This window comes from Megascapheus bottae, chromosome 9 (assembly GCF_031878675.1).
Source record: "Megascapheus bottae isolate mThoBot1 chromosome 9, mThoBot2.hap1, whole genome shotgun sequence".
NCBI lineage: Eukaryota > Metazoa > Chordata > Mammalia > Rodentia > Geomyidae > Megascapheus > Megascapheus bottae.
The window spans coordinates 22,753,580-22,777,623 of NC_143517.1; the positions used below are offsets into that span (position 1 = coordinate 22,753,580).

General features: G+C 35.0%; 1 protein-coding gene across 2 annotated transcripts in view; it reads left to right on the forward strand.

Moving 5' to 3' along the window:
• The window catches only part of Crispld1 (cysteine rich secretory protein LCCL domain containing 1), a 39,932-nt gene extending 25,403 nt beyond the window's left edge, over positions 1–14,529 (forward strand). For both annotated transcript variants that reach the window (XM_090338675.1, XM_090338676.1), the window contains 7 exons: positions 34–100; positions 287–417; positions 1,676–1,719; positions 1,810–1,882; positions 4,405–4,480; positions 9,703–9,833; positions 13,452–14,529. In XM_090338675.1, coding sequence (XP_090194801.1) covers positions 34–100; positions 287–417; positions 1,676–1,719; positions 1,810–1,882; positions 4,405–4,480; positions 9,703–9,833; positions 13,452–13,503 — 574 coding nt within the window. In that variant the 3' untranslated portion in view covers positions 13,504–14,529. The remainder of the gene's footprint in view (positions 1–33; positions 101–286; positions 418–1,675; positions 1,720–1,809; positions 1,883–4,404; positions 4,481–9,702; positions 9,834–13,451) is intronic.
• Positions 14,530–24,044: the final 9,515 nt, after the last annotated feature.

The following is a 24,044-nucleotide window of genomic DNA, read 5'->3' on the forward strand; positions in this document are numbered from 1 at the left end:
ACCTAAACTTTGTTCTCAATTTCTTTCACTTAGATATGAATGTCCTGCTGGATGTTTGGACAGCAAAGCCAAAGTAATTGGCAGTGTACATTATGAAATGGTAAGCGGCATAAGGGTACTTATCTGAGAGCAGAAACCCTGCCAGTTAATACCTGCATATAATTATACACACATTATTTTTCCCAGCAATCTTTATTTTAAAGTCATGTAAATAGTTATTATCTTACATAGAACTTGAGTGTTACATTATCTTTGTATCTCTTTCTTCTCACCCCCCGCCCCCCAGCAATCCAGCATCTGCAGAGCTGCAATTCACTATGGTATTATAGATAATGAAGGTGGCTGGGTAGATATCACTAGGCAAGGAAGGAAACATTATTTCATCAAATCCAATAGAAATGGTGTCCAAACAATTGGGTAAGTATTCAAATAGTCATTTTGGTCCGTTTTAAATGGTAAAAATGAGCTAACATAATTTTAGAAGACAATCTAGAATAATTTATATATGAAGAACAGAAGTAACAATCTTTTAGCCACATATATCCCATGGATTAAAAGGAAGAAAAAGAATATAAATTGAAAGTTGAATCCTTTTGCTTATAAAATGCATGGTAAAACTCTGAGTTTTCAAATGTGATGAAGAATGTATGGATTTATAGTTAGCTCAATGTAAAATGACGTATTTTTCATATATGTTAGAAGACACCCCAGATAAAATAAAATATGCATTCCCTGTTCTGATGAAAGAAATTGCTTATTTTGTATCACAGCAATTTTGTTAGCAAATGAAAGATAAACAGAGTAAAAGAGCATTTTGGAAAGGTCTCTAATCTATAGTGTTATATACCATTACTGAATAATAATTATTAGCTCTATACAACTGAACATTGAGTGCTATATTAAAAATTTGTTCTATTATTTACTATTTTCCCTCATAAACTTAATTTTGGGTTGTTTATTGTAGAAATGCTATTAAAATGTGGCATGTGCTACATTTTGTAGATTATATATTTTGCCCTTCAAACTATTATTTGGAGGAGGTCACATTACAGATAATGAATAGTAAGTACTGAATTTGAAGATGATATAAGTAAAAGACTCTTGCAATCTTAGACTTTGAATCAAGGGAAAATGAATTCAGAGAACATACCAGGTTAAAAACATCTTTGTCACCTTACCTCTGCCTTAAAATTTGGGTATAAATAAGCTAATTATAATTTTGATATTTGATAGTGTACTGAATTTTGCATTCCTGTTTTTTAAATAATGCATATATTGAGATGCTCTTTCATTTTCAGTAGACCTGTGACTTAGATACTAGAGTGAGCAAAAAATGCTCTCAAGATACTTTTTGTTTCATAGTAGGATTAAATAGCTTTGTTTTATGGAGACAGTTTTAATTTTGGTATAACACAAATACGTATTTATTATATGTCGAGCTTGTTAGTGATGATAAATTGTCTTTCAGTGTGAAAATGATATTGATGTGGTTCATAAACAAAGGGAAAGTGCATTTAGGATTAAATAGATTATATTTTCTTGCATCATTGCTATGTAACTGTTTAAATATAAATGATTAATAATGAAAGTATACACAGACATAGAAGTTTCAAGAATAGTCCTGATGATGATACTGATAAGAAAGGGATTGACACTTCTGTCTTTCTGTCCTCAGCAAATATCAGTCTGCTAATTCCTTCACAGTCTCTAAAGTAACAGGTTAGCATTTTTTTTCATCATTCTCTTATTGCTATATAATATGTTTTGGGTTGTTCACTTTCACATACTATTATATGTTTAATTCTTTAGTTCAGGCTATAACCTGTGAAACTACTGTGGAACAGCTTTGCCCATTTCATAAGCCCACTTCACACTGCCCGAGGTAGGTATGAATATGTGGTGTGTGTGTGTGTGTGTGTGTGTGTGTGTGTGTGTGTGTGTGTTTATGTGTGATCCTTTATCTGGTGATCTACATTTTTACCTGAACTCCTGGTATTTGTAGGGTTCAAAGCTCTGAATATTCTTAAACTGTAAAGCAAGGGGGGGAAAATTGTACAACCTATATTTCTGTGGGTCTGGCTTATTTCATTTAGTATATTTATTTTTCCAAGGCTTTCCCTTTAGTGGATAAATGGACCAAAAATATGGTATATATACACTATGAAATTCTATGCTTCCATTAGAAAGAATGACATTATGTCTCTTCTTATAAGGATGGGCACTATCTTATTGGATAAGGGCCTCACTCTTCAGGTCACCTTTAACTCTGATTACCCCCCTCAAGGCCCTACTTCCAAATCCATTCATATTCAACCAATGTACTTTGGAGTGACAAAAACATGGAAACTATAATGAGTTCTTCCAGCCAAAATTGAAATGGTAAAACTCTTATTTTCTAACATTATTATCCAGTTTCCAATTAGATTAATCAAATTAATCCAACTGTAGTTGGAAAGTTAAAATACTCATATCTCCATTTTAAAGAATTATAATGACGTTTACCAGCTATAACATAATGAAAAAAGGGGCTACATTGGTTTTGGCCAAGCTGAAGTGAAACTATTATGTGATAGTCCTGCACCTTAATTTGTACACAGGAAGGTATCATGTTCCTACATATTCAGTCTTATTCTCCACCACTTCTTTTATAAATGCAAGCATTCACATGACTTCTAGAAACCATCCACAGTATTTACAGGTATAATTGTAGCCTAATTTATTATGGCAGTTTATTTACTTTGGCAAGCCTTCATTACTTTCCCTTTTAAAATAAAATCAGAGGCTGGCATGAGTGGCTCACAGTGATAATCCTAGCTACTTAGTAGGCTGAAATCTGAGAAAAGCAGTTCAAAGATAGCCCATGAAGTGAAGACTATGAAACTCTTATCTCCAAATAACCACAAGAAAGTCAGAAGTGGAGCTATGGCTCAAGTAGAGAGTTAGCCTTGAGAGAAAAATAAAGGTCAGGAGTAGTGTCCAGACCCTGAGCTCAAGCTCCAGGATCAGCATAAAAACAAACACATTTCAAAAAATATTTTTATTGTACTTACTAGAAGGGTTACATTATGTTTTCCAGATTAAAAAAACAAATTTTAAAAATCAGTACTTCATTTAGAAAAATGAGAAAACAGAAGATATTAATATAAAAGTGCTTATTTTCTAACAGTAGGGAGTTTCTCCATTAAAATCATGAGATAAATGATTAGTTCCTTCACATGGGAATAGTGACCTGCTTCCTATTAAAAAAAAAAACAGTTTTTTTCTGACTATATGACAAATGATGATGTTACTTACATGACAGTTGATAACTAAGGAGCTAATCTGTCTTAGCATTTCATCTCTCTTCCAAAATTTAGGCAAAGTCTATTCTAGAGAGATGATTGGAGCAAATAAATGTTAAATTTTAACTATAGGAAAACATGAAGTGACCAGATTTACCTACACAGTAACATCCTTGAGGTGGTCAATTGTTGTCTGGACAACCCTAAACAAACTGCCTCAGTAATTTAACCTTGTAGAAAATATGTGTAGTGTATGTATGCTCAGTATGATATCATTTTGTGTGCCCGTGTGTTTTTGTCTCTTGTGTGTATTAATGGAAATCATATATGTATATGTATAGGCAAGTCTATTGAAAGTTCAGTGTGAAAAGGGTATCATTCATATGTTTAAGTATTTTTAGTCAAAGTGAGCAGGCCAAGTATAGATAAAAGAGTGTTTCATAGATCATTACCTATCTTTTCAATATTATGTGACAGGTGTTAAAAACAGAGATTAAATATGGACAAAAAATTCCTCAGAGCTTTCTTTTAAATAAACACAGCTTAGAATTGCTAATCTTTGACCATCTGTAAGCCAAGTGCCAAGAATGAATGAGGCATTGCAAAGCTCGATCCCAAGGCAGAACAGGTGGTTTTCTACCATAGGATGGGTGATGAGAATGGTTCTCACTAGCAAGTCATTTTCCAAACAAAGGTTACCTACCTCCTACAGATACTTTAAACAGTGTTTTTTTCTTATATAGCATCAACATTTGAACTCAGTTATTTTATGCATATTTGAGTGACTCTGACTAAGGTATACACACTGGAATATACAGAGGTATATGAATTTGTAGCGATAAGAGCAAAACTTTGAGGCAAGACAGATTTTAGAAGTTGTTTACTGACCTACACATATCAAGTGGTGAGTTCTCCTTTGAGCCCCAATTTAGAAAGCTTCCTGGCTAAATGAGCATGAGAAGAAAATGAAGCAATTGCGCCAAGGGCCAACCTTGTGTAATTGGCCTTGTTCAGAAAAGAAAATGTGAAAAAAGGAGTAGCAATGTTGATTTTGCTTTTCTTTATGACCATTTTGGAGAACGGTTGATATTATAAGATAACTTTGTACACAATTTTTTTTCAGAGTATACTGTCCTCGTAACTGTATGCAAGCAAATCCACATTATGCTCGTGTGATAGGATCCCGAATTTATTCTGATGTAAGTATCTTAACCTAAACAGTTCTTCACATTAATGTACATAAAAATATGTGTATGGTGGTGGCTCGTGTCTATAATCCTAGCTACTTAGGGGACTGAGATCTGAGGATAGCAGTTCAATGCCAGTCCAGACCAAAGAAACATCGCTGAGACTTTTATCTTTATCCCCAATTCAACAGTAAAATGCAAGAAGTTGAGGTATGCCAATCAGTAATGTGCCAACCTTGAGTAAAAAGCCAAGTGACAGTGTGAGGTCCTGGTTTCAAACCTAGTACCCCTCCCCCTACATATACATATGAATATCTATATAGGTGCCTTTATTTACATTCCTATGTGTTCTCAGAAGAGCTACTCATCCATTTATGAGAATATTTATATACGGATAGATGAGCATGAGTGTCCAATCATTTAGTATGAGTAGACTCTTCTGCTTACCTTCCCTATATCTCAGATGTTTGAAACAAATAGCCTGGGAACATTGCTTTCTTGGAAAGGAAAATGTAGTTTGCTTTCATTTTTTTTCTTTGTTTCTTCAGTATCTGAAGTATGAATGAGACAATTAAGAATTTGTCAAATGTGTAAACAATACCTTCACTTCCAAGGGAACATATGACAGATAGCATAGACTCAAAACCAGATAAATATCCTAAAATATATACAAAGGAAATAGCTTGATGGTATGTTGGCATTGATGACTTTAGTGGGCTTAGATGAGGAATATGAGTGGGAATGGCTTCAGAATGGATGAATGTACTTTGAGTTGGGTTTGAAGTGTCGATTGGCAAAGAGCATGAGAGAACATATTCTAGGTGGGCCAATTTCATTTGCAAGGAAATGGATGTGAGAGTTGTTCAGATTGCTTATTTAGCTGGTGCTATAACAGTTGAACCAAGCTTTTAGAACTGCTTTTTGCTGGTTATTTTGAAGGTGAAGTTTCTGGGTCTTTTCTTTCTGGTCTAGCTTAGAGTCACAGTCCTACCAGTCTTAGCTTTGTGAGTAACGAGGATTGCAGAAATGCGCCACCAGCACCAAGTTAGGTGGGAATGAAACATGAGAGTATTCTCTGTGTGCAAACTGAGGTTTTAACATTTCATGCCACAGACATGTAGAAACATTTACGACTCTATAGGCTAGAATGTTAAAAAAAAAGCAAGCAGAAATATTCTCTTGAAGATTATGGGAAATAAATGGAGTAAAGAAGTCTGAAATACTAATATCCCCACATTATTTCTCTTGCCACGTTCATTTAGGTATGGTTTGTTTTTGGTTTTTGTTTTGTTTTTCCAATTCAGCTTCATCTTTAAAAAATCTTTCTCCTCAAAAGACTAAACATAGAGCTCCCCTATGACCCAGCAATTCCACTACTTGGCATTTACCCAACCATCCAGAAACAAGGGCATACTAAATCCACTAGCACAACAATGTTCATTGAAGCACTATTTACCATAGCAAAGATATGGAACCAACCCAGATGTCCCTCAGTTGATGAGTGGATCAACAAGATGTGGTATTTATACACAATGAAATTCTATGTTGCTGTCAGAAAGAATGACATCCCCCCATTTGTAAGGAAATGGAAAGACTTAGAAAAAAATCATATTAAGTGAAGTAAGCCAGACTCAAAGGAACATAGGCTCAATGGTTTCCCTCATTTGCCATAATCTGTAGAAACCTTGGACTGTTCTAGCAGAGATTTGCAATAGAGCAAAACCTAGATACATAAGGCCATACAGTATGACGCTAAATGAAAGGACCTCTAGGATATAGAAACAAAAGCCATATAATGAGTGATTGTTGTCCTTAATGTACTATGCTGTCTCTCATCTCTTTTGCTGTCCCTTGGTTATCTCATATTGTTACAGTATTTCACTTTGTTATCTGATATATTAGATATATGTGTATTTGGTTATTTGAAATTGTTTAGGAAAGGGGGGAAAACAAGATGAAGGTGGGGGTAGGGGGGAGGGAAATGGGGACCAAGAGATGAGAAAGGGTATCAATGTATGTGAAGTAATGCACCTTCCATCTGGTGAATGTAATGTAACCCTTCTATTAATTACAATAAAAACATATGGAAAAAAATTCATCTGTAAAGAAAGCCAAAAAAAAATATTTCTCCAGTTACAAGGCTCTCCTGCTGAAGGTTTGTTTTTTTCTCATCTGCAGCTTTTATGTCTTGCTGGTAATGAATTTGCTAGACCTGACATTTGTGCAGATAGCCTTGTTTCAAATATATCTTTTTAAAAAATTGCTCTATCATAGTTATAGTCTTTATTTCTTAATTATGGCTGCTTCTCTGGGAGGCATATTGATGGTTCTCTTAATGCCAAGGTGAAATCTTTCTTCAGACCTTATTACTTGCTATTTTCCTCTTTACACTCAGGGTGTTATTAATTTTTAGTTATTAGACTTGAGCTCAGGCTTGAGCACTGCCCTTGGGCTTTCCTCAAGGCTAGAGCGCTACCACTTTAGTAACAACACCATTTCAGGCCTTTTCTATGTGTGCAGTACAGAAGAATCAAACCCCAGTTTTTGTGTATACTAGGCAAGCACTCTACCAAGTAAGCCAAACTCCTGACCCCTTATTAGGTGTTTTGATTGTTCCCCCGTTTCTATTATTGATTTGCAAGGTTCTTGCAGATAGCAGAAGGGTAATTCATTCATCACCTTTTCATCACTTACTTTGTCTCCCAACTGGTGAAGAAGACTGGCTTATTCCTGCCTAAACAGAACTCAGAACTCACAGTGGTATCAGTGCGAAGCCATTGTCATCCACACCAATATGTGTTGAAATAAAGAAAGAAATGGAAATGTGCATATCTGGACTCATCCAAGATTTCTAAGAAGTCCTTTCAACCACTGGAACTTTTCATTTTAGTCATTTCTGGCATAAGCCTTTCAAAATATCCTGTATATGTCTTTATTTTTCAGTAATCTCTTTCTAGAGTTAGGGCTTTGCTGGAACTTAGTTCCGAAGATTACTCACTGTATCTTTGCATTTAAATGAAGTGGGCAGGTGATAAGAAGTATTTGGGGGGGTCTTTGAGAGTTCAATGGGAAATATGAAAATTACTGAAACCATTAACAGCTCACTTTTTGACTTTTTCCAAAACAGAAGAGCTCTTCAATGACAGTTTTTTCCTCAGAGTGTGTCTTTCATTCTACATACAGAGTTAGACTTTGTGTATCTTGCTGCTTGAAATTTTCATTTATTCATAATTTCTCACCAATTGTGTCCAAAAAATTCCACTGTAGTCCCAGATCCATTCTACTTCATTTGCAATAAAGTATGGGCATAGAAAAACAAAATTCTGACCTTTGAACTTGATAGGAATGCAGGCTGATTACATAGCTGTAAGCAAATTCCCAGTGTTCTCTAAACAGAGTTTAAGTGCTGGGTCTTAGTGAATGTTATATCTAAGCACTTTTGTTGCCCAGGGGGAAAATAATGATAACAGAACAGGATAAATATTAAAATGTGTACAAATTTTTTTTAATTTCCAGCTGCTAGGAATCAAATTGAATATAATTATGATCTGTTTGGAACTTTCATACTGAATTCAACACCTCTTTCCAAGTAAGGACATAAGGCTTTGTAGCATAGAAAAGAGAATGAAAAGGATTAAACAGCTTGGCCTTCAGGCTCTGTGAGCTAATAAATACTGACTGATGGCACAGAGTTCAGAGCACAGTGAGAAAGCAAGGTCATGTGAGACACACTTATGTGGACTTTCAAGGACAGTAAATCCTCACATGTTCATAGAGATAAGAAGATAACTGTGCAGGGCAGTAGTGAAAGACCAGACTACGGCATGTAGATAGGGGGTGAATAGCTCTTCAGTCACAGAGTTCAAGTATTTCCTGTATAGGATTTCCTTAGACCATTGTCAAACTTTGGTAGACTAGTTAGATCAAAGCCAAACTTAAAATCTAGGTCTTGACAGCCAAAATAAGTTATTTGATATTTGGAAGTTGGTAGTTAAAAAAAATTGTAAGTATTGGTCCTAATCATCAAATTTTATCCTCAATAAAAAAACTCCTTTTTGACTCTAATGTAGGATTTGTACAAGGTAAACATAGAACATTTCTAGTATTTCTGACAGAAGTTTTTTTTTTTTTTTGCCAGTCCTGGCCTTCGATTCAGGGTCTGAGCACTGTCCTTGGACTTTCTCAAGTCTAGAGCTCTACCACTTGAGACTCAGCACCACTTCCAGCTTTTTTTCTGTGTATGTGGTACCAAGGAATTGAACCTGGGTCTTGGTGCATGCTAGATAAGCACTCTACCACTAGGCCAAATTCCCGACCCTTCTGTCAGAACTTTTAAATATGGGTGATAAGCTTTAAATCTAGGTAGGTAGAAAATTATCATTATTCTTTAGAATTTCTTCTTAAGGTTTTTCCCTCCCCCTGGAAAGTTCTCAATCATTTGGGACATTTTTTGTTCTGTTTATTTTTGAGATAGAGTCTTATATTTACATCCAGTCAAGTCTGGACCATAATCATCTTCCTTTGCTTCCCACATAGCTGGCATAGCTGTTAAAACAGGCACTCTCCACCACACCCTGCTGTGTTTTGTTGTTTTATTGGGTGAGATGGAATCTCTCTAACATTTTGATTTGTCTAGTTTTAAACTTTATTTCTGTCTCCCAAGAGGTTATAGGCATATATGCTACTATAGCCAAATTACAGTTTCAATCAAATCTCTCTACATAGATTATATTATTTAAAAGAAAAAAAAACTCCCCACTTAAACTATTTTGCAGTGGAGGCCTAGAGATGTATAAAAGTATGGTTGAGTTATCCATAAACCAAAACTGAATATACATGAGGTACTTAGCGTCAATCTGTGAACATACATTGTACAGTAAATGAAACATTATACTGTAAACGTTAGACTACGCTCAAATTTGAGAATGACGAATAAGCACTTGAAGAGTTCAAAGGAACTCTTTGCTTTGACTATAAAAGCCTGCTATGTGGGTAAAATCTCAGATTTTCTAGGTTGTTTGGTAGAAGAGCCTAACCATGGAAATCATTCAGATTTGCCTTTAGACTGGTTCAGAAGTGACTTTGACTGTGGGAACATTGAACATCTTTTGACAGCTGCTTGCTGGCCATATAGACAGATGTCAGCAACCTCTGTCCAGCAGAAGAGCAGCTGGGCTAATGCAGCAGGTATTTTCTAATGATGGCATGTATTTTTTTTTCCCTTGCCTCCTCAGCTGTCCAGTATCTGCAGAGCAGCAGTCCATGCCGGAGTGGTTCGAAATCATGGTGGTTATGTGGATGTCATGCCTGTGGACAAAAGAAAGATGTACACAGCTTCTTTTCAGAATGGAATCTTCTCCGAAAGGTACAATGAAAGCAAACATGTTGTCTTCAGTACACCATCTGCCTTGTTACTCATGATCCCTCTGCAGTGACCCTTCATAGGATAGATTGTAAATGAAGTGGTTCAGCCAGTTTGTTACCTGTGCATACTCATCTAACAATTAGCCAGTCTTTCAGGGATAAGAGAAGCTGCAGTACCAGAGGGACCTGTCTCCTGCAAGCTTATGAAAATCAATGTGAACAATTGGATTAGGAGTCAGAACCACTCTTTTGTTAATGGATCTTATAATTGGGAAATTTCCTTATCCTCTGTTGGATTTTCTAAATTAGTTTTGATAGTTAATGCTTTCTAGATACCCTAGGCTCTGAATGTTTTTAATCCATTGATCTCACAAAGAATTCAGCAGAAATAATGGGTTTGATCTTGTCTACGACCAGATTTTGTGTGCGATTGGAAGCTGGACTTATGTCAGTGAACTCTTTTTGAGCCATCTTATGCTGATTTGTTCCCTAGTGCTAATTACTGTGGTGATTTGAGAATATTCATATGATTCAATTTATCAACTATTGATAAACACAGATAACTGAATCCTGAGTGGGTTTTTTTTGTCACTGGCATTTTTTTAAAGTAATACTAAGTTTCATTTTCTTGTGTATATTCAAAGAAATAAATGCTTAACTTTTAGGTATGTCCGGAATCCTTCAAAATTGCCACTGGAGGATTCATAAACCTAATAGTGTCCCTAATGAACTGTAATGGATGTGTCATGCTAGGTGTTTGGATTGCTCCCCATATAACTATCTGGATGCCATTATTATTATTATTATTATTATTATTATTATTATTATTATTATTTTGCCATTCCTGGGGCTTGAACTCAGGGCTTGAGCACTGTTCCTGAGCTTCTTTTTGCTCAAAGCTAGCCCTATATCACTATAGTCATAGTGTCACTTCTGGCTTTTTCTGTTTATGTGTTACTGAGGAACCGAACCAGGGCTTCTTCCATGCAAGGCAAGCGCTCTACAACTAAGCCACATTCCCAGCCCTGGATGCCATTTTTGTACAATGATCTGCGTTTAGTGACTGCTCATTGCCTCATGGCATGGACAAGGGACAAACAGTTACAGAATCCTAGGAATCCTTTCATAATCTAATTGCTGTGGTTTCACTTACCTGTCATACTTTGAATTTTATTTTAAAACCATAAAGTAATAGCCCACCAGAAAATAACAGTAATATTTTTGTTGTTTTTTATTAGTTGTACAAAAGGATTATAACTTCACATGCTGATTTAAGCGCAAAATGCTTCTTGATGACAGTCATCCTTTTCCTCATTTCCTCTCCACATTTATCCCATCCACCAATTCTTTCAAGTGTCCAAGTTCTAGTTTCACAAATGTACGTTGAGTATTATGCTCGTATTGGCTCACCATTCCAATTTCATTCTGCCACCCCCACTTCTTTTAGTCTCTTAATCTCCCCCCAAGTCAACCCCTGTTTCAGCTTTCTGGTATTTCATTTGTTGAACTGCTTGCTAAATTGTTCATAGAGTTTCAACCAAGCTCTCATTTTTATATATTCTTGAATATTCACTAGAAATATTTCAGACAAGGGCACTACTGAACTCTTTTTAACTATATTAACTCAATCTGTATAAAAGCTTTATAATGCTATTTCTCTAACTAATTTATATATGTGTTAAATGAGACCAAAACAGATTAAATCATTGGTGTCTTCAAAGTCATGGAACCTAATGAATCTGAGGCTATTTTTAGCAGCAGATCAGAGAGTTCAGAGATACATCTTTCCAGTATGTCATTTTGTGGGAAGAAGATATACACCAGACAGGGCTTCTTCCGACTAACTTCCTGCTTGTATGAAAAAGTTCACTGTGTGTGTGCTATGTTTGTGTCATGTATCACATTTGTGGTTTATTCATCCTCTCCTCTGTCTAAAATTTTCTTCCTTCTTTTATTGTGCAATAAGATAAAATTTTTTAAAAGTAATTATGCTTTGTCTTAGGTTCATTGAGTTAATCTTTAAATGTCATTTTTAATTAAAATAAAATTATGCAAAAGTAATTGATTAAAAGAAGTAATGATAAATGGCATAATCTGTCTGCTTTAAACAAAATGTTGGTCAATAGCCAAATAAAAAATGAGCAGTTTAGTAAATAATAAAGTGCATAGCTCTGCATTATTTTTAAAGATATGTTAAGAATTTTTATGTGTGTAACTATAAAATCTTTTAAAGTTTCAAAAAATTAAATAAATACAAAGATCTATATTCTGGATAAAAAGACAAATTCTTAGATATAAATTTTCCCAAAATTTATAAGTTTAATATGTTCCCAGTGAATGTATCATCAGATTTATTCTCTTAAAGCTAGAGCAGATTACAAACGTAATTTGTACAAATAGCTAAGAAAACATTGCAAGTAAACAATAATCAATATGATCAGCCCTGTTATTTTTTATTATTATCTTTAAGTGGTTACATGAAGGAGTTGCCATTTAACAAATCAGTTTATGAATACAATGTATCTTGATCAGCCTCACCCCTTTCAACATTCTTACACACCGCTCCCCTACCTACTCCTTCACTCTTCTGAATGGTGTAGGGTATACCTTGGGTTCTTGTCTGCAATTCCCCTTCTTCTCCTTGTTCATCCATCACCTGTTCCCTGTCCCCCATCCTACCCTTTTCAACTATTTGCTTTATAGTATTTTATTTTGGTAAACTTTCATTGTGGCTTTCTAAGTAATTACAATAATTGAGCTCTCCTTTGAATCTACAGTTTTCAGTTAAAACATTGCTTATTATACAACTCCATTATATGTGGCTGTGTATTATATTTAACTTGTTTTAGAAGTAACTCCAAATAGCATTGAGTTATGTTCCTCTCCTTCTCCTTTTCTACTTGCCCTATTCTTCAGTGTTAGTATATAAATGCTTAGGTCCTTCTAGAGTTGACAGTTAAATTTCCTAGATAACATTTTTGATTTTATCATTTTTATTGTTGGGATAATGTATAAAGGGGTTACAGTTATACTCATCAAGTAATGGGTACATTAATTCTTGAACCTTTTTGTCTCCCTCTTCACTAACAATTCAATTTTCTTGAAAGAAACAGTGGCTATTAATAATTGGTTTGTATGATGACAATATAATTCAGATTTTGTCAGACCTAGAAAAGAAACATAAGGTAGTACACTACAGTTTTCAGTAAATATTAGCCATTTTATTAGTTGCAGTTAACCTTTAAATATGTAAATCCACTGTCAACCAGAGTCTCAGGATCCTCTTAGAAAATAACAGCTACCTCTCCTGAAGTATATTTCATCTGAAGCAAAGAAGAACATCATGAAAACATGATCTAGAATCTGTGTAAATCCTAGACAGACTTTTCCTTTCATACATCTTAAATTTCTTTAGTAAACTTATAGTCCAGCTTACACCAACATATTAAGAATGATGTCATCCATGCTAGAGCTTTCCAACAACTATAAATTAGAATAGTTTAGGAAAGTTGACCATCTAGATTCACAGAACTGCTTTTTTGACTTTCATAAAAGAGCATGATTTATTTAAAGGATTATATGTACAGATGACATCGATGTTTTTTTTATTTTTTTGCAGTTTACAGAATCCTCCAGGAGGAAAGGCATTCAGAGTATTCGCTGTTGTGTGAAATGGAGAGCTTGCAAGGGGATTATAAAGACTGTTCCAAATGCCATATTTCTGAAGTTTGTATAAAACTGTAACATTACTGTACAAACGATACCAAGTGTTTTCAGCCCCTTAAAGGTATCAAATGCATATAAATCTTAATAGACAAAGTCTATAAACTACAACATGGGACATTAGCTTTGGGAAAAAAATGAATATGTAATGGTTTTAGAAATCCTGTGTTAAAATATTGCTATATTTTCTTAGCAGTTATTTCTATAGTTAATTACATAGTCACAATTGTTCTACATTTCAAATATTACATCATATGGTGCTTTGTATATGCCACTAATAAAAATGGATCTGAAAAGTGAATGTGAATGGCCCTTAGAAAATTATCTGGTGCACTAAAAGCAATCAGTTTTAAAGCTGAAAGAAACCTTTTCCCCAGTCCAATGCCATGGGGTTATCTACTCTAAATCTCAAATTGTTTTCTACTTAGTACCTGTACAGTGTTCCTCTTTTTTTTCAGTTTAGATATATACAATACTAAGTCCTGATATTGCACTTAATATTTTTATAAAATAATACTTTAATATTCAAGTAAAATTGTTAAAACTCTTTGGCTTCCTTGGAATGGCTTTAAATGTAAGTGGAATACAGTCAAAGTTGTGGTATGTAATATGACTAGTGGTTATGTAATAAACCTAGGGCTAAGCAATGGCAGCATACGTATTGTTAACATTGGAGTCACACTTTTTATCTTCTATCCTGGCACATACTCCTGCAGGCCAGGCAGTATAATAGCAAGAACAAAGACAGACCAATGTCTTGTCTCATCATTGCCACCAATTTTACTAATGGCAAATGGCCTTGTGTATAAATGTTACTCTATTATGGCACTCAGCGTGGTGATATATTTGTTTCTATGGAAAATGTATTATGCTTTGAGACTACCATTATGTAACTTGTTACTTTGGGTACTTTTTTTCCTGTTGGTGAATTTATTCATTCCCTGTAAACCTATTAAAATTAATCATGTTTCAAAGGAATATTTTCAGTTCCCTTTGCGTTGCTTGGAATCCATTTTAAGATTAATGAGCACTATTGATATAAATAAGTCTTCTAAATTTGGATTCTTGACTTCAGTGTAAACAACATATTTCACAAGTCATAAGTCTAGAGTCAGCTTAGGTATTTAAGTACTCTTTCATGGAAGGACAAGAGTCAAACATTTGAATATTTTTCATTAAGAGAAATAAAATAGGAAGAGATTTCATAAAGAAGAGAAATCTGCTTGTAATTGTTTTTTGCCAGTCTGGGGCTTGAACTCGGGGCCTGAGCACTGTCCTTGGGCTTTCTCAAGGCTAGAGCTCTACCACTTGAGGCACAGCACCACTTCCAGCTTTTTCTGTGTATGTGGTACTGAAGCTGGGTATTCATATATGCTAGGCAAGCACTCTACCACTAGGCCAAACTCTGGGTCTCACTACTTGCAATTTTTAAAGCTCAGCAAGATCATAGATACTTACAAAATAAATGAGCAGCTGTTTAGGAACAGAAGAAAGAGTTAAAGTACATCTTGGAATTGGGAAAGGCAAGAGAGCTGGCTTGTTTAAACTGAGAAGAAAAAACGTATATAGCTGAAAGAAAGCAACTTATGAATAAGAAAAAATGTCTTGATTTTTGGAAAGAATTGGCAAGCAATTTAAAACTGATACATTAAAAATTACGTAACTGAGGGCTAGTGACTCGTGTCTATAACCCTAGCTACTCAGGAAGATGAGATCTGAGGATTGTGGTTCAAAGCCTGTCTGGGCAGAAAAGTGCATGCAGTTCATGTCTCCAAACAATCACAAAAAAATGAAAAGAAAAATAAAGATGGAAATGTAACTGTGGCTCAAGTGGTGGAGCTCTGACCTTAGGCACAAAAGCTCAAGGACAGCACCCAGGCCCTAAGTTCAAGCTCAAGTCTGGCACAATAAAAAGAAAAAATGCAAACATTGAAACAGATTTTTCCAAAATTCACAGAGTGAGTGACTTTGTTTTTTTATTCCCCCTACCATGAACTCTGACAATTGTAAGATTTCTCAAATGGGGTCCTACGCTGGATCCTCACTATTAACCTCCTGCAGTATCATAGCATTTCTATCTGGAGCATCCCCATCCTCTGTCAGAGCAGCTTCAGTTTTGTCTTTGGAATTACTGTCTTCTTTGACTTTCTATTGCTTAAGAAAACCAGGTTCGACCATGAAAACAGTTAAGAATCTCGCTAGTCTTGATTATTTTGTTTCTTTATTTATGTTTTACACATGGGTTATTTCACTTTCTACCCTCACCTGTAAACATGAAACATGGGATTGCATGGAGATTTCTCTAAGAGCTAATTGGAACTTTATGTGCAATAAGGAGAACATGATATGTGTCATATGTAGTCAGTAGATTATAATTATTATTTTGGTCATTATTTAGCTGAGGAAAGCTATATTTCTATCATTATACTACAGATCATTTTAAAAAGCATTGTTATTAGCATGTATTAATAGTGAAGGGAGATTTGATTGTGACATTTCCATACATTTTTATAAGGTACCTTAATTATTCTCAGTCCCTCAACCTCCTTAACTTTCCTCTTCTTAAAACAAGTTGAGCTAGACACTGGTGGCTCACAAGAGGTAGCTTCTTGAGTGGGTGACTTCTCAGGATTGTAATTTGAAGCCATCCCACTCAGAAAAGTCTGTAAGAATATCTCCAATTAACCAGAAAAAAAAAATACCAACAAACAAAGCAAAACCAATACCACCAACAGCAAATACCTAGACTGGAAGGGTAACTCATGTTGTAGAGAGCCAGTCATGAGCTGTAAAATAGCTGGTCAAGAACTGGAGGTCCTGTTCAAGCCTTAGTACCCCCCCCCCCCACACACACACTTGTGTGCACGTGCGCACAAGTGTTATTCTACTTTCATACCCTGTGCTGATCCCTGTGATTATTCACTAAACATGAAGTTCTCCAGGAATTTCACTATAATCCTCATAAGAATTAAATGTCTACTCTTCGCTCATTAATTTTTGAATGATTTTTTTCTTGTTATATTTAGTTCCTTCAATTTAAGACTAAGTTCTTTGGGAATTATGACACTTTTACCTATTTATTTACCCATTTATTTATTTATAAGCATACTTATCTGAGTGACTATATTTTCCTTAATGGGTGGGCTAATATTATTGAATGAACATTCTAGCAAATTCTATTCTTGAGGATATAGATGAGTAATTCTGCACTTATCATAGTGAAAGGTGAACACTGAGATATGATTACAAGTAATAAAATGGCAGGCATCCTGGGTATGAACTTAAAGCTTAAAACAAAAAGAATAGTATTAAATAATGAGCTTCATAAGGGAGAAAAATATAAAAATAAATTTCTTTTGTAGTCTTTTGAGCAATTTGTATATTATCCTATCCACAGTTTTATTTAATATTGTATTTTAAAATCTCTCCTGCTCTTTATCATTTCTAACATGTTTTCAAAAGAAACCTTAGTTCTTCTAAATAATGTGTTGAACTAAGCCACAAAGTAAAGCAAACTGTCATTTTTTGCAAGCATACCAAACTTTAGATTTGAAGTTTAAGTGAATTTACTCCACAAAGAATTGCATTGTTTACACTGATTTTAAAATGTATCTGAGGTGATATTTCTACTGTGGTACCATAATATTCATGAGCTACAGCAATAATTAAGTGAAATAATCTGATCCTCTTTTGCTAATTTATTGGAATTAAGGTTAAATTATATCATTTTTGAGATTTTTAAAAAGGCACACTCCAGAACTCTGCTATTAAAGCTAAATATCTATTCTTTATCCCACTCTCCTCTACCCCCAATTCTTAGGTCACATTGCACAAAACAATCTGTGTAAAATAAATATGATAACTAAGCATCCTTAATGCCAGACAATTAAATTTTTGAAACTAAAAATTTCAATGATACCTAAAAATACTTCCTAAATAAATCCACAATAGTTGTTGATTCCATCTACATGAGGATAGAAAGCAGAGACCTATATAAGACCAATGGAGAAGTTCTGTGTTAAAAGGAGGTCTATATGGAAGAAAAAAGTAAGAATATGTTTAATGACTGAATTAATTTTAAAATACCTTAATAAATGCTAAAACTTAACCTGATTTAGTCCTGAAGATAAAACAATAAATTTTAAAAAAATCTATATGAGGGGCCAGGAGTTTGGCCTAGTGGTAGAGTGCTTGCCTAGCAAGCACAAAGATAAAGGTTCAATTCCTTGGTACCACAAGCATAGAAAAAGCCAGAAGTGGTACTTGTGGCTCAAGTGGTAGAGCTCTAGCCTTGGGAAAGAGCAAGTACAGCGCTCAGGCCTTGAGTTCAACCCCAGCACTGACAAAAAAAAAATCAGTATGAGAACATTATGGCTAGGAGAACTATATTAAAAATATCTAAACGAACACTGGCCTCTCCTGTAACTCTCAGTTTTAATTCATTCAGAAAATGCTGAGTTTCTTTAATCCACTGTGGACTGTGCTAATCACTGTAGAAATAAACAAAACTCCCAATAATTTAGAGAATAGTGATAAAGATTCAGACAAATATATAATCATCAAGCCATGGTGACTATAGAACTATATAATTGCAAAGAGAATATAGTATCATTAGAATAAAGAAAAGTGGGGCTTTTCTTGGTTTGGGAGGAGGTTATAATGAAGGTAGCTTTCCTGAGAAATTAAACAAATCATAAGCATGCATAGGAATAATAAAAGAAGGAAAAATCTATGCAGTAAAAATAAAAACTAAGAGTGTAAAAATATGTTATTGGAGTAATATTCTAGGAACAGCAACACAAAACTAAACAAAAAAAATGTCCTGATGTGTCTTGTGGGCAGAGAACAGAACAGAGGTACTTCATAATGATTCTGGACCTATTGGAGCCAAGAAAGCTCCCCCCAAATCTCTCAGATACAATGCACTACACTGGAGCTCCCAGATGTGCTCATTTGTCATCAGTGTGAGGTGACAATCTCACATCTGGCCAAAACTCAAACATCAGAGTTGAGACAGAGAAGCAGGAGTATTAAGTAAATTCTGTATTAATTATGTTCATATTCTATAGAATTGAAAGCCAAGAATTCTAAAACTCAAGATCTATAGAGTTCGACTCTTAAGTGATTGTTGTGAAAACAAGAACTGGATGGAGTTGGGCTGGGAGTTTGGCCTAGTGGTTAAAGTGCTTGCCTAGCATGCATAAACACCCGGGTTTGATTCCTTGGTACGACATACATAGAAAAAAGCCAGAAGTGGTGCTGAGGCTCAAGTGGTAGAGCTCTAGCCTTGAGAAAGTCCAAGGACATTGCTCAGGCCCTGAGCTCAAGCCCAGGACTGGCAAAAAAAAAAAAAAGAACTGGATGGAGGGTGATTGTATGTGAGGGAGGAGAGATGGCATGGTTTTAGAAACATGCTTGAAGCACCCCTACACATTTCATATATCATTTGATTTTCATAGCAAACCCCCAAGCCAGGATTACTTTCTCATTCTTATATACTAGAATACAGATTCTAAAATATTTAGAAACATTCAGGATGAATTTAAAAACTAAAATTTTACATCTCCATTTTACTGAATCCAAAAGCCCTTGCTCCTCCTATTAGATCTACTACTTTCATAGTAGACTCTGAATGACTGCATTATTTCCTCCCCAAACATGTTTTGAAATACTCATACAAAATTTTATAAACCTGACATATACTCTTAATTGCAAAATGCAGGAAAAATGTAGAAAAGGCATAGAGGGTTTGCCTTATTTGATTAAAGACAACTTTTTTTTAATTCAGAGAATATAGAGGATGAAGTTTGTGTGCTGTAGATGTTATTGAACTGCTCTTCCAGAAAAATAGATTGGACTGTTTTTCCTTTCCCACCTCTAGAATAAAAATAAAGAGAAGGACAAACTTGCTTCTAAATGAATGGATAGCTGGAATCATACTGAGGACTAACTAACTGCACTAGATGCCCTGTTCAGGCCTCACAAGAGAAAAGGCAGCAGTAAGGGAGAGGGCTTTCTTCTTTGTAAAAGAAAGTGATTGGAACTCTGTTTTTTGTTACTTTCAGTCAAGTGGATTCTCCATCTTCATTCTTTACATACCACCTTCCTCAGTCCTCCTGAGAGCCCCCTTGATCAACATTTCACCTCACCCAACAAAGCCTTTAAGACTTTAAGTTCCTCTAGATAATTGATAAGAGATTCCTGAGTTTTAAAACATCCGGTTCTTCAAATACATATGTGAAAGCATGAAGGGTCTTCCAACAAAAAGCACAAGTAAGGGACATACCATCAGCTTGCCAAAGAAGCTGCAGGTGTTTCAGAAAAGAGCACCTGTGAAAATATTTTCATTCATGCCCTGTAGAGGGGCTTTAGTAGATTTTTCTATGATGAAGAAATAATAGAACAGAAGTACCAGATATTGAAATAGATTAAGTGAGTTAAATCTCAGCCATTCCAGTTTAGGAAGGAAAAACCTGTGATGTGAAATAAAATAAATTCTTTGAGAGATATGGAGACATAACATAAAATTCTTGTTGAAGACAAAAATATAAAAAGTGTATAGCCATAGGAATAACATACTGTAAAATTAAGGCTCAGCTGACAAAATATTAAATTGCTGGTGAGACATTCTGTATTTCACATCAAGTTTGCCTTTTTCTATGTGGATAATCCATATATGAGTCATCGAAATTCTCTTAGACATAGCTTGCGTTCCTAAAATTCCATATAATAATTTCTTTTATCATTGAAAGAAAAATTTAAAAACATAGCTGAAATTACCTAGTACATTGAAAGAAAAATTTAAAAACATAGCTGAAATTACCTAGTACTTGTAAATACTAATTAAGTGGTGGTTGTATGTGTCTTACATATCTATAGCAAGAAAAACAGCCTTCATTTCAGACATTTTTATGAACTACATTTTATGTCGATTTTGTTGAAGCAAAATTTAGATACAAAAAAGTGTGCTTTCAGTTGCTTTATGCATCTCCTTATTTTCTTAGCATTTCTATAATAAAGTACCACTGGCTGAGTACCTTAAACAATCGAAAATCATTGTGTCTCATCTAGACACTGAATATTTATTCTGTGGATCCAAAAATATGGGAGTTCTTTCCATCTTCTACTATGTTCCACAGTTTCTTTTTTTTTTAGTTCTTTATAGCTTTCACCTTGGAAGTCTTTAATATCTCACCTAGAGTTTTTCAAACAAACTAGAGACTGTTATGAATGAAGTTGTTTTCCTTGATTTCTTTTTCAACAAATTCATTGTTGGTATATAGAAAATTACTGAATTGTGCGTTACACTGTGTATCTTACTATTTTAATGAAAATGTTTTTGGTGTCACATAAGACTCTCTGATATCAAAATAGGAATAGGTAGCAACTACATGAAAAGTACATAGCACAAGAAATACTGCTGTAGACTATTCACCATAGCAAAGATATGGAACCAACCTAGATGTCCCTCAGTTGATGAGTGGATCAACAAGTTGTGGTATTTGTACACAATGGAATTCTATGCTGCTGTCAGAAAGAATGACATCGCCCTATTTGTTAGGAAATGGAAAGACTTAGAAAAAATCATATTAAGTGAAGTAAGCCAGACTCAAAGGAACTTAGGCTCAATGGTTTCCCTCATTCGTCATAATCAGTAGAAACCTTGGGCTCTACTAGCAGAGATTTGCAATAAAGCAAAATCTTGATACATAAGGCCATATAGTATGAAGCTAATTGAAAGGACCTCCAGGATATTGAAACAAAAGCCATATAATGAATGATTGTTGTCCTTAATGTACTATGTTGTCTCTCATCTCCTTTGCTGTCCCTTGGTTATCTCATATTGGTATAGTATCTCACTTTGTTATCTGATATATTGAATTTATTTGTATTTGGATATTTGAAATTTGATAGGGAAGGGGGGAAAACCAAGACGGGTGGGGAGTGGGGGGGAGGGAAATGGGTACCAAGACCTGTGAAAGGGTATCAATGTATGTGAATTAATGCACCTTCTATCTGGCAAATATCATGTACATGTAACCCTTTTACTAATTACAATAAAAAAAGAAAAAAAAAGAAATACTGCTGTAGTAACAAAGCGGAAACGGGATAATCAATTTAAAATTCCTGCCTTTTGCATATGCGAAACTTAACAAGAGGGACAGGTACTAACACATGCATCCATTGGGAATTTCCTCAAGGGAGAATGCCATAAAGTGCTCTTATACAATCCTAGATAGCCCATGTCAGTCAGCATGGCTACTGAAGCAATCATGAGATCTGGTATGATGTATCATACTCTTTTATGGTAATAAAATTGGTTTTAAATAAATAGAAGTGTACAATAGAAAACTGATGAAAGCATAGTCTAGTCAAGTGACTACATAAGGTAGTAGCATAACATTTTCTCACGACTAGCAGGTAACAAGATCTGAATGCAAAATATACACCAAAGACTCCTGTGTTGAGCACTTGTTCCCAAGGTGGTAGGTATACTAATTTTGCTTATGGTGGAAACATAAGGAGATGTGATCTGCCTGGTAGAATTAGGTTACTATGGTTTATCCTTGCAAGGTATACCTTCCACTACAATTTCTGATATTGTCATCATTAGAAACCTCATCAGTATACCCTTCACCACACACATTCCTGCCTACATTCTGATCTTCAGAGCCCTTAGCCAGAATTTCTTCTTAAGCTCCACTTATAATATCGTAGTTTTTCTGTAGGCCATGACTCCAAACTTCTCCAACTTCCTCCTGCAAACCATTTACAAAGCTATGGCCAAGTCATTTCAGGTATACTATCAATCACTCCATTTCTTGGTATAGATTTTTCTTTTCTTTCTTTTCTGTTCATTCTTTCTCCTTCCTTCTTTTCTTTTTTTCTTCCTTCTATCTTAACTTTCTTGCTTTTCTTTCCTTTTTTCTTCTTTTCAGTTCTATCCTTTACTTTCTGTGCCTAGATAATAAACATGTGAGAAGAAATGGTTCATTTGGTCTCATAGTTTTGGAGGCTTTAGTCAATGTGAACAGGCACATCCATTGCTTTTAGGCCTCCGGTGGGAGTGTCTGAAGGCAATAGCAGTGAATGTGGGACAGAAAAAAAAAAGCTACTGACCTCTTGGCTCAGAACCAAAAAAGAGGAAGAGGAAGAGAAAGAGGCCAAGGTCTTACAATCCTCTGTGAGTCTTTTTCCTGCTTTAATAGCCTGAAAACAGCTCACTTGGCCCCACCTCTTCACAGATTAACCACCTTCCAATGATGCCATTCTGGGGATTAGCCTTTAACACGTGGGCCATTAGGAAACATTGAAAACATCACAGATAACAGAGTTTTAAGATAGGATTTGAAGATAGGACCCAGCAATTCCACTACTTGGCATTTACCCAACCATCCAGAATCTAGGGCATACTAAATCCATTAGCACAACAATGTTCATTGCAGCATTATTCACCATAGCAAAGATATGGAACCAACCCAGATGTCCCTCAGTTGATGAGTGGATCAACAAGTTGTGGTATTTGTACACAATGGAATTCTATGCTGCTGTCAGAAAAAACGACATCGACCCATTTGTTAGGAAATGGAAAGACTTAGAAAAAATCATATTAAGTGAAGTAAGCCAGACTCAAAGGAACTTAGGCTCAATGGTTTCCCTCATTTGTCATAATCAGTAGAAACCTTGGGCTCTACTAGCAGAGATCTGCAATAGAGCAAAACCTTGATACATAAGGCCATATAGTATGAAGCTAATTGAAAGGACCTCCAGGATATTGAAACAAAAGCCATATAACGAATGATTGTCCTTAATGTACTATGTTATCTCTCATCTCCTTTGCTGTCCCTTGGGTATCTCATATTGTTATAGTATCTCACTTTGTTATCTGATATATTGAATTTATTTGTATTTGGTTATTTGAAATTTGATAGGGAAGAGGGGAAAACAAAGTGGGGGGATAGGGGGGAGGGTAATGGGTACCAAGACCTGTGAAAGGGTATCAATGTATGTGAATTAATGCACCTTCTATCTGGCAAATATCATGTAACCCTTTTATTAATTACAATTTAAAAAAGAAAAAAATATATGGGAAAAAAGAAAAAAAAGAAATGTAATAATAAGATGTTAATAAATATTTAAATATGTAAATTAAGAAATCCTTTATGTGCTCATTTTATATAAGTAAACATGTTATCAGTAAACATGTTTTATTACATATTGCATTCTCTTTCCTTTTTTATATACAATTTGTTTTGTTTAAACATTTGTCTTATGTCAATGGGAGAAATAGAACAATCTTGAGAGGAAAGGAGTATTTTTTTTGTGGTGAAAAAAAAAGTCCAACCCACAGATAATTTCCACTGGTTCTAATGGCTCTTCCCCAGCTCTTTTGGTCAATATGGTGTTCTGCTCAACAGAAGCTTTCAGTGTAGCACTGCCAGAGAAAGTCAGGCTGGGCATGCAGAGCCAAAGGCTCCTTCACGTCCTC